The sequence below is a fragment of the Gavia stellata genome, chromosome 21, assembly GCF_030936135.1.
Source record: "Gavia stellata isolate bGavSte3 chromosome 21, bGavSte3.hap2, whole genome shotgun sequence".
Lineage (NCBI taxonomy): Eukaryota > Metazoa > Chordata > Aves > Gaviiformes > Gaviidae > Gavia > Gavia stellata.
The window spans coordinates 1,450,450-1,461,721 of NC_082614.1; the positions used below are offsets into that span (position 1 = coordinate 1,450,450).

At 52.8% G+C, this 11,272-nt stretch overlaps 1 protein-coding gene across 1 annotated transcript; it reads right to left on the reverse strand.

The window, feature by feature from the left end:
• Positions 1 to 237: 237 nt before the first annotated feature.
• IQCD (IQ motif containing D) lies at positions 238 to 5,786 on the reverse strand. Its single transcript, XM_009815312.2, has 4 exons — positions 5,094 to 5,786; positions 3,615 to 3,848; positions 1,821 to 1,892; positions 238 to 519 (listed from the first exon to the last, which is right to left on the reverse strand). Exons 1-4 carry the CDS (start codon positions 5,784 to 5,786, stop codon positions 238 to 240), a joined length of 1,281 nt encoding a protein of 426 aa, XP_009813614.2.
• Positions 5,787 to 11,272: the final 5,486 nt, after the last annotated feature.

Sequence of the window (11,272 nt, forward strand, 5' to 3'; positions counted from 1 at the left end):
AGTCCCTTCATCAGGAGACATCCTCCTCCTTGCAGAGGTAGCAAAGCCAAACCTAAAATGGTGAGATGTCTTCACGCCACTACTTCGATATACTCCAACTACAAGAGGCAGCCCAAGCCCTGGAGAGCCTGGGCCTTAATGCAAATGCTCTCTCAAATCTAATGCTTTTATCTGGAAGAGCTCAGTCTCAGTGGAGTCAGCAGCTTTGCCAGGAGGAGAGAGAATAGATTTTGTGCTTTATTTCTTGATCTTCTTGCCCTTGCCCTTCTTCTTCTTCTTCTTCCTTTTTGACTTGAAGAGGGACCGGACCAAGTAGCCTCTCCAGAAGGCCTGGATGCGGATGGCTGCAAGGGTCATGGTGGTGAATTCCTTCAAAGCCTGCTCCTTCTTCTTCTGACACATCCTGCGCTCCTCCTCAATCTGGGAATACTCCTGGAGAAGCACAGCACGTTTCTCCATCAGCAGGGACAGCTGGGCCTTCTCTTCGGTGTAGGCAGCATGAACCTCCTCATACTCAGCCTAGCAAGACAGCAGATACTAGGTACAGCAATTCTGAGGGCATTCGACAGCTCCTCCTTGCACATCCCTAGGTAAGGGTTCTTAAACCAATCCCAAATCCAAGAAGAACCATGACTGGGAGCTGAGCCTTTCCAGAGGGACTCAAAAAGAAGGCATGTGCCCAGTACCTGGGGAATTTCATGAGATGCCAGGTCCTAGTATCTTCATGCTCATCTGAAAAATACTCTCATAATAATTCTCCCTGTGTTGCAAACAGCATCGACCCTCAGCTGGGAACTCTGACCAGGTAACACACATGCGGGTCAGAGCCCCTCCTGAATGCTCTGTGCAAAAAGACGTATCACTGCAGTTCAGGTGAGGCTGAGCCTGAGCTAACAGCTTTGCTAAGAAGCTGTTTAGATGAGTGGCACTGAAGCCCAGCTAATAAGCTGTACACTGCTGAGAGCATGAGGAGAGCCAGACCGTGTCAGCCTGGAAAAGGCCAAGGACAGGTAGTTTTAATGGTGTTACTGCACCTCCAAATTCAGCAGCAGTTTATGCCTTTCCTAATGCCTTTGAAGAAGTCACGTGGAGGTGGAAGATTAGGGGAACCAGCAGTGTGGATGTGTGTCTGCCTTAGCAAGTCCTGCCCCAAACCTGCCGTGACAGGAAACCACAATAATGACATTGTTAAACACCTGACAAGAGGGAATAATTTCTTACAATTAGCAGCCAGCTTCTAGGCCCCTCCCTAAGTTTTGCTTTGTTAGTAATCCAGCAGCTTTTATCCATCTCCATAAATAGGGCAGGAACAGGAAAGCAAGTAGGGCCTTCTCAGAGGTGAGGCTAGTGGGTGCTGATGTGATTCTCAGCCTGTTGTGGTTAAGTTGGATGCCAAGGCAGCGGTATGCAGGCTGTTCGGTTTCTTAGCGCTTGAGAGACACCTCTCAAGGGGGACAGCAGAAACAGGAGCATGATTTGGACACCAGATAGGGCCACAGGATTGGGGATTGAAGCAAAACTGAAAAACCTGTTCCCTAGCATCAGGTGGGCATGTCTGACAGAACGTGGCAACCTATTTGCCCCCAAATACTGTGAGATTTAGCAGTGGATGTAACTTTTTCTAAAGTCAAAGCAGCAGAGGACTCCTGAATGCATAGGCAGGACAAAGATACCTTTCCTTCTAAAACCTGTACTTCTTCCGGATGGAGAACTGCCCCTGATTTCCACGACCTCCTGTGTAAGAGCCACGTGTCCATTTGGACAGGGACCTGCCTGAACATATCACCTCATGGGAGAGCAAAACACTTTGAAGAGGATACCTGTTTTTCTCCCATGTCCGCGTCATATTTCTGGATCCAGTTCACAATTTCCATCTCCACTCTGCACTTCCTCTGAAACATAAAACAAGTTAAGTTCCTTGCAGGCACCAGAAGCCTGGTAAAAAGTAGCCTGAGTTAGAAAACAATATAGCTTTGAGTCCCAGCATCATTATATTTGCGTGTAACACCTCCTCCTTGTGGCAAGCTTCCTTCAGCTGAGACATGTTTTGTTTGCCCTGGTTTGGGGATTCTCACGGGACATTCCCTGAGGCCCAAAGGGCCTTATTTCATTTACAGCATGGAGCTGGGTGAGGGCTGAGGATTGAAATGCATCTGAAAGGTGCATTCTGCGGTAGGAAATGAACGTGTCTGAGGGAATGTGGCAAGTCATCAACAAACTGGGGCAACCACCCTAAAATTGACGCAGTAGAAAACTGCTAAACATGAAAGCAGGACAGGAAGTACTGAAAAGTTGGAGCCTTTTAAAACAAAGAGGTATTTCTAGCTGTAAAACAGTTTAACAATGACTATACTGCAGTATAACCAGGTATGGGCAGTTTATCCCAAGGTGCTCTATCTGTGCTCTGTGGACTCATCAAGAGAAAGATCAGCTACAGCCCATCACGAGTGCCACACGATATCCTGGATGACACTGACCCAGGATGTCCCAAGGGCTCCCAGGCCATCATGAGGTCAGCCCTCAGCTGTTTAGACCACAAATACAACTTTGGGCCACCCAGGGCTAGGGCACGTGCTAAGGAGGGGGAAAGGAGACCTCTGTGGTCAGTAAATCTGTCTGCCTTAGCATCAGAATGAGGTGAGCAACTCATCAACTAGTACTGCAGGGGCCTGCAGCCTCGGAATTAACTGCCTGATAAAGCCACTCCATTAAAGGAGGTGTAAATGGGTGGATTTTGGATTTTGTACCGCGGCTCTAACTTACGTTTGATGCTTTGTCAGTGCCCAGCCCCACTTTGCTCTACCTCATCCAATACAAGAGTGAGAGATGATCCATCACCCATGTGTGCTGTCCTGCCCGTGGGAGGCCAGTGCTTGTTTGGAGGAAATACCAAGTAGGAACAAAATGAGGAGGAAAATGCTTTTTCCAGTTCTAGATTATCTGTGCCCTGTGTCACCAGCATACTCTGCTCAGGGCAGAGCTGTGGTGCAGAGGCCTGAGCCTGCCTGCTCGTCCTGTTTGCCTGCTCATCCTGTTTCCTCCTTCTGTATCTAGTCAGCACTGTGATAAATCACATTTTCCTCTCATGCAACTCAGCCCGACTCCTTGGCTTGTGTCTTCAGCAACATGTCAGAGTAGGAACTGCTTAGCTCCCAAGATCAGCGACGCTCAACCTTGAATACTACAATCAACTCTAAAAGATGGCTTTATATAGAGCCAATATTGTGTTTGCTCTGCTTACCCTACACCAAATCCCTCGTTTCTTAACATACGACTTGCCTATCTTGCTGTAGCCTTGCTTCTCTGCACTCTGACTAGACCACAACCTCTCTAGCGTACAGTGTCACAGCACTGTATAAAGGTGTTTTCAGAGCTAAGCCATCAGGCAGGAGGAGGACCTGTGAGCAGCCTACTTCCCCGCTGTCGCTGCAGGGTTGCTTTCCACTGGAATCAGCAGAGCATGAGGACAGGGCAGGTATACTCTGACAAACAGCATGTGCATCCTGCCAGGATCTAGCAGGAACCAAGTAATTACTTGCAGCAGCCAGCAGCCAGACCTGACAGCACTACAAAAGGTTGTAAATCTCCCATTCTAGAGCTCTTCTCCTGTTTACCTTTCTGAGAGCCAGCTCCGATGCTCGATGCTCCAGTACAAGTGCATTGAGTTGTGCTCCTAGCTGCTGAATATCCTGCTGTAGCCTGGCACACCTGGCCTGGGAGGCTTGCAGCTCCTCTTTTTGCTGTTTTTCTCCTTCCTGCTTGATCTGCTGGATGCCAGCCTTGCAGTCTTCAGTCAGATCTTGCATGCTGTTTTTCAGGTCTTTGATCACATTGTCCTTCTTGTGAATCTAGACCCAGAAAACAAGAGAAAGAAATACCGTCGAGAAATGCAGGTGAGGCATAAGGTGGGCAGGAGAAGTAAGGCACCCTTGCAAAGGTGGAGGAGATCTAAGAAGACACCCTGCTGATCTGGTAGCAACAGGGACCTGCCACTGCTGGCTGAGGGAACAGAGTTAGATTTACACAGGGTGCTTTGGAAACCTTTCCCCACTGTTCCTCTGGGGACCTGTTAATAAAGGTGGAGAATGAACAAACCATACCGAGACCCACTGGCACTGCCGTCTGAGGAAGAGCCAAAATCAGAGCCACTAAGCAAGCCCCATGGCTCCCTCGAGCTTTGGATTAGGCTCAGAGTGACTGTCTGGGGGACGGCGCTCAGTGTGCTGCCTGCAAGAGAAATCCTCAGCTGGGACCAGTGAAACAGATTTATTCATGATGCCCTGGACAAGCTGCCAAATTGCATATAAAAATCTCAAGTGTCTCGATTCACAGATCTCCAAGGAGCGGAGGGAATGGGGAAAGCAGGCCCTTGTCTCCGTTAGCACCATTCAGTGCAGCGAGCACATGACAAAACCTTCCCCTCCAACCCCTCTGGCAGGAAGGAGAAAGAAAAGCATACATATAAAACAAAGGATTGCTTGTCAGGAGTTCAGGGGCTTGGATGCTGGCACAGCCCACGGACTCACAGAAAGAGCCTGGGAAATGCCCATTCATTTATTTGTCTCTCAGTTGCCTTCACTGAAAAATGAAGGATTCGTATAATCACACATTAATCAAAAGCTCTAAGGCAGCTAGTATTACAGAGTTGGAAGTCAGAGAAATGTTGGTTTTAAGCAAGAGTGAAGGCAGAGCAGGTATTAAAAATGGATTTTAATCAGAGCAATCTCTGCCTGGAATGACTTTCCATCATTTCATCAGCAGTGAACGAAGCCTCACGCTGGCAGCTGACATTGTAGCCCTGCCAAAACACTACCACAGCAATTTGTGTCTGTCCTACATCTCCTTTTTAAACTCAGTGACATGTGTCATTCAAATTGGCCAGTGAGAACAGGTTCAAAACATGCCAAATTCAAGTTTAAAAAAAATCAAGCATGCAATAAGCATTTTTCATTTTTTTTAAATTTGGGATCTGGTTTAGAAATAATTTCTGGCACTTCCTCTTTAGGAACTGCAAGAAAGGAATAATTTTTTAGTTTACCAAAGTTTTGCTTCAGTAATACTTTGTTGGAAAACATATTCCCACAGTATCATACCTCCTCCTCTCGAGTCCGGATTGCTGCTGCCAGTTCTGCCTGTAAAGCTGTGATTGCTTCAGTGTTTTTCTTGATCCGGAGGGAGATGTCTTCCATGAACTGAATCTTTTCTTCCTCTTCCACAGGACTAGTCAGGAGTCTCTCAAGCATGAAATTCCTGAACTCCCCAAAGGCTTCGATAAACCCTTTGGCTGGTGACTCTTTCGCCCAGGCTTCGTATTTCAGAGCCTGGCAAAGCGAAGGGTTGGCCAACAAGAGTCTCAGGACATTTCTAACAGAACATTTCAGACGTTGCTCTAGCAAGCAGAGACAGCCCTGTTGCTCCTCAGCTCTCATGGTGTTCCCTTCTTCAGAGCTGGCAAGCAGGTGCTCCATTTCATTTGAAAGCTTTTGGTGCTCGATCAGGCTTTTTGTGATCTCAGGTCCCAGCATATCAGCAAACCTGTCCAGAGAGTCGATAATACATGGGATCAAACTGCTCAGCTCCAGCTTGGCAATCGTCTCATCCAAGACAGTTTTGATTCTTTCCGTCTCAATGTTATCGGGTTTTACCTGGCGTGGATCTAACATCTGCATGGCATCTAATGTGATCGCTGCCTTCTCTGGAGTTGCCATGCCCTTCACCAGGGGCTCGTTTCCTTGCTTCATGTCCTGAGATGGTAGTCGGAGCACAGCTGGATCCCCTGTTGCCATGGCTTCAGTTAAACACTTCTGAGTTGAGTGTTTTGAGGTCTAGAAAGGACAAGACATCTCCTACACGGGTGAGACTCAGCCAGAGAACATCTCTGCTGCTGCTGTCACATATTCTTCTTTCTCAGATTTCATCTCTAAAAGGAAGATGTGGTGAGAGCATTAAAGAAACAATGTAATTTGGGAAAGCGTGGGAGTTTCAGATCACACTGGAGTTCTCCACGGGTCTGGGCACAGGGTCAGGACATGGGATCGTGCATCAGAACTGGTGTCTATCCCAGAGAGGCTATCGAACACCCACGGGAAGGGAGGAGAGTAACGGACTCCTGGATTTGAAGGGTGGCGGGGAGAAAAGCTCCCAACTCCTTCCAAGTAGCAGCTGAGGTGGAAGGCACTGATGGCAGCTCTGCAATCCTTAAAGGTGTGCGGAGAGGAGCTTTCCGGTCCCTGGGGCCACCTGGGAGGGAAGGGCAGGGTTCTGGGTATGAAACGCGCACCTCCATCCCTCTGGACCTGCCACTGTCAGAGGGATGAGGTGGGAGAGAGGATCTTGGTGCGCCGAGGGGCTGCGCTGGCAGGGACAAGGGCAAGAGGAGGGGGCAGGGAGGGGGCACAGGGCAGCTGTGTGCGGGAGGCTGACAGGGAGTGAAGGGTCTGGCGGCAGCGGGGTGCCAGGGGAACCCAGGGGTCCCCCGTTTGTGGGAGAGTCAGAGGTCGGGGGGGGGATTCCCGGCGGGACCCCCCCGCGTGAGGGTCAGGAGGCCGCGGGGGCCCGGGGCAGGAGGATCTGGGGGACCGTCTGAGAAGAGGCCCGGGGGCTGGGGGGGAGAGCGGCCTACGGGGGATCCCGGGGGCTCGGGACCCGGGGGCTCGGGGGTGTCTCAGGGGTCGGTCCCGGGCTGCCTCCTGTCCCTGCAGCGCGTTCGATCCCGGGCCCGGCCCCGCTCGCCACCGCCCCCCGGCCCACCCGGCCGCCGCCAGAGTCCTCCGGTTGCTAGGCAACCCAAGCGGAGGGGCGGGGCCTCTCCCGACAGCCTATGGCGATCGGCGCCTGTCCCGCCCCGTGCGGCGCCCACACCTCAGCGTCGCCGTTGGTTTGATGGGCAGCTCCGCCGTCCAATGAGCGAGCAGCAGCGGGGGGGAAGGGCTGGGTCGCCATCTTGTCAGCGGAGGCCGCGGCCCCGGAGAGGAGCGCGGGGGGGAACGGGGAGCGGGGAGGAAGGAGTCCGCGTCTGTGGAGAGGGAAGGCTCCTGCTCTGTTTTTCTAACAGCTATATTGTAGGGAAGAGGTATCCCGAGCGGTGTCTGCTCACAGCAGCGTTCTCTCCGTGCCCCCTGGCAATGCGTTCCTGAGAGTAAGCCAGAAAATGAAGTTTATACGCCCCAAGATCAAGTCTCTCAGGCCCTGGTCGTAAAAGAGCAAAAATGAAGTAGGTAGGGGAAGTGCGTCAGTGCCCAGGAGCCCTGAGGGGGCTGGCTGTGCCACAGAGCATGGGGAAGGGCCCGCCAAGTGCCCGCCAGACAGACAGAGGTGTCGGGAGGACGAGGGAGTCGGCGGCAGAGCCACCCACGGCACCCACCATCTGTGAGGCACCCACCGGCTGTGACACAGAGCCTTTGCCGTGGGGCCCTGGTGAGGGGAGCTCACAGGAGGGTGGGCATGCTGTGCTGAAATACCCTCTGAAATCACAGCACATTCACGTGCCTCAGGCAGGCTGGGGTTACGGAAATTTAGACAATGTTGCAATATTAAATCACGCAGAATATAGAGTCTGATGGGGATTTGAAACGTCAGAACACCAGCAACCAAGAAATTACCCTAACTGTACTCTTAAAGAAGATTTATTTTACAAGACTCTGCATTCAGGGCCATAAAAATGCTAATAAACTCCAGCTGATTAAAATGCTGATGCCACACATGCCCAATTACTTGGTTACCCATGAATTAGCGAAGAACACGTTGGCCTTTGGAAGCTGAGCGCCAGCCCTGCCCTCGCCCTGCTGCGTGGTCAGCAAGAAGGATGCATTTGGGGGGAGGAGGGCTTCCATTTCCAGGAGGAAAATTGGCAAAATGCTGAACGCCAGCCCAGGCTCCTGGTGATGCCAGCTCTGGCCTCGGGGGCAGGAGCGAGCATGAAGCAGTGGCACGGTGGCTGTGGGTGGCTGTGGCACCCATGGGCAGCCTTGTCCCGGGCCTCAGCCGGCCCAGCACTGTGCAGTCTTTCCCTGCGTGAGCAGTCCCCTTTATTTCTGTGCGTAGCATGTCCAAGCCCATGAATAAATCTCCAGCACTGGGGACTGTGCCCACTGTTCCAGCATGTCACCAGTTATTAATTATTTCCCTACACAAAGCAAACTAGGGTCTGGTGATGGGAGCTGCAGTGAGACTGCCAGGGCCGGACTTTTAAGGCCTGGCACCAGTGAGGATGGATGAGAGGACACCCATGGAGGGGCCAGGCTGGCCCAGGTCTGTTGCCTCCCTGTACAGAGCAGGACCACGGGTCTGGCAGAGATGCAGGAGGAGGGCAGAGCTGCGGGGAGGAAGGTGGGAGCAGGCCTGTGTCAGCTCTGGGGTGTTGAGCTGGACGTATCCGGCTCATTACCTGACTGGAGAAGCAGTGCCTTGCACATGGGCCACCTCCTGCCCTCAGCGACCCATCCAAAGAACCGATTCGAAGGCAACGCCAGGATTCAGTGTGATGGTAAGTCTGGGTTTGGGTCAAAATGCTGCGGTCACCGGCACAAAGCCTAAGCTGGGACATACCCAGCCTGCTGTGGGTAGAAGGGGTGGCTCTAACTGCAAGTCTGGGACAGACTGTCCCTCAGCCTCCAGTGAAAGCACAGAACTGTGTAGAAACACCTTCTCATGCTCTAATTTGGCAGATGGGATCTTGTGATCACGCTGGATCCAGAGCCAGCAGATCCGTGATTTCCTGGCTGCAGATAGATCAGGAGACGCTGGATGCACACAGTGGGGCCATAAGATTACAAAGGCAATGTGCCCTCAGTTGGACATTTCCCTCGCGGCAGTCATCACAGCACAGAGAAACATCCCTTGGGAGGTGGAGAGCTGCTCCTTTTCCTGACAGGGACTTCAGGGGTGAACCCTGACCCCCGTGAAAGGCTGCCACTTGCCCTGCAGACATTTTGGCAATTAAATCCATCTTGAAAAGAATTTCTGTCCGAAAGCTCGGGAGTGTCTTGATTGCTTCATTTGAAATGGGCCACTGCTCTCCAAGAAGTGCGGACTTGGGCTTCATTACGGCCGTGACCTGGAGATGGGATCAACTGCCTAGTGATTGTCACCAGAGTGCCCTGTACCCCTGTGCTCACGGTTTGCCTGAAGGGATAGGAGCATCTTTGGGATGTACAGGGAGAGAAAATGGAAAGGGTGGAGCAGTGGGTCGCATCCTACCCAAGACCCATGGAGCACTGCAGCTCCCTCCTGGATTTGGGTAATTAGAGACATCCCTGTCTTGCAGGCGGAGATGGGGGTGATGACACGTGCCCAGAGCAGCCTGACTCGTCCTGCAGCTTCATGCACCGCTCCAGGCCAGCAACAGCTCTTCTGCCAGGAAGGAAACCAGGTCGATTTGGGAGCTGGATGAAATGTCACCAAACCTGCGTCAATCCCGCCTCATCCAGGATGTAGAAAAACCTCAGATCCATCCTGAAACAATTCGCTGCATCCAAACCCACCAGCCTGCATCATTGCCCTGAGCCGGAGGTGCCCAAGAATCCAAACTATGTGGGCAGGGGAGTGGTGCGGGGTACGTCCAGGCAGGGAAGGGATAGCCGAGAGACCCTGGGTGCAGGTACAGCCCAGGCACGCTGTCCCCCACTGTTTGAGTCCGGCTGTGCTCAGACACAAAGGCCTTGTTACTGAACATCAAAGACCTCCCTGGCCCCATCTGGGCTTTCACCCCGCATCAGAACTCTCCAGACGCTGAACCCCTCACTGTTGTGGCCAAGGGAAGCAAAGGTCAGCGCGTGGGAGCAGGCAGGCCCAGACGATCAGCTTGGAAGGCCATGATCCACCCCAACTTGAGTTTGCCCAAATCATTTCCCTGTTCCTGCTGCCACCCACCCATGTGTGGGACGAGGGAAGGGACAGCAGGAAGGGGGATGGATTGTGCCAGTTAAAACTGATTGTGAAATGGTGGCAAAAGAGCAGAAACACACAATGATGCCTTGCTGCAGGCTACGGTACCCCAGCCTGGTGTCACTGGAGGGACAGTGCCTTCCTGCCACCATCCTTGCCCTGGTTGCAGCCAAAGCGCAGCTACAGGGTGAGCAGAAACTGATTTGCCGATGCAATGGAAAGCATCTTCTCCTGCTCCTCTTCTCACCAGGAGCTCTGAAGCCACGAACCCCCGTGGTGCCCTCAGCACTGGGCTCTGCGGCTGAGCTGGAGCAGGCTGTGTCTGGAGGCACATGAGCACCTTGCAGGCTGCTACCACCCTGGCACACAGCTCAGCATGAGGAGCTGGGTCCTCAGGAGATCCTCATGGGAGCCAGTTGTGCTGGGTGCTGTGCTGCGCCAAGCCTTGCATCATGCTCTGCTGGGAACGTGGAGCTCTGGCACCACACCAAGCCCCGCGGCAACCTGCAGTGCTGACTGATCCCTGACCACGGCCCGGCTGCAGCTCCGGCTTGTGTTCACTTGTTCCCATGTCTTCCGTCAGTGGGATGACATGTTCCTCATCCGTATTGTGAGCAGGTGGGAAGGAGTCTGCACTTCCCCTGGCCGCAGAGCCTGCCTGCTTATTTTCTGGCAGAGGGAGAGGGAACATACATCACTGTTGCTACATGCAGGATCAGCTATGACCTGCATCCCCTGGTTCCCTCGCCAGCTAACTTAGGGTTGAATGTAGGTTAGCTAAAATATGACAGGGATTCCCAAGCACCACTTTGGGGATAATAGTTCCTGTTTCTGTGGCGGCCCCAGGCAGACGGGCCCGCAGTGGTCCTTGGTTGCGCACAGGACGTGAGACTCGTCACACCGAGGGGCACTGCTGGGATGAAGTGGTAGAGCTGCTTGTCCAGGCACGGCAGCACAGCAAAACTGGCTGAGCTGGAGAGGAGATCTATCCACCCTCCGAGAGGAATTTCAACAGAAAGCAAATTGTCAGGAGTGGTGATTTCATAGCCATAGAACGAGGGAGGACTGCTGGAGGGCAATGGGCACAGCAGGAGCAGGCAGGGAGGTATCGCTGGCCCTGTGGCTGCATGCTTTGCCGACTGCTCTCCAGAGCCAGGCTGGGAGGAGCTGATCCTGCCAGCCCGCAGTCAGCAAAGATCACGGACGTGTATCCTGGGGTTTGCTGACTGCCCCGCACCTTCACAGAATCACAGAATCGCTACGGTTGGAAAAGACCTGTAAGATCATCAGGTCCAACCACCAACCCAACCCCCCCATGCCCACTAAACCATGTCCCGCAGTGCCACGTCCACACGTTCCTTGAACACCTCCAGTGATGGTGACTCCA

Coding starts and splice junctions, on each gene's coding strand:
- IQCD (XM_009815312.2), bottom strand. CDS start 5,786: ATGGCAACAGGGGATCCAGCTGTGCTCCGACTACCATCTCAGGACATG. Junction 3,849..5,093: donor TCCGGACTCGAGAGGAGGAG/GTATGATACTGT, acceptor TTCTGGGTCTAG/ATTCACAAGAAGGACAATGT. Junction 1,893..3,614: donor CGGAGCTGGCTCTCAGAAAG/GTAAACAGGAGA, acceptor TTTATGTTTCAG/AGGAAGTGCAGAGTGGAGAT.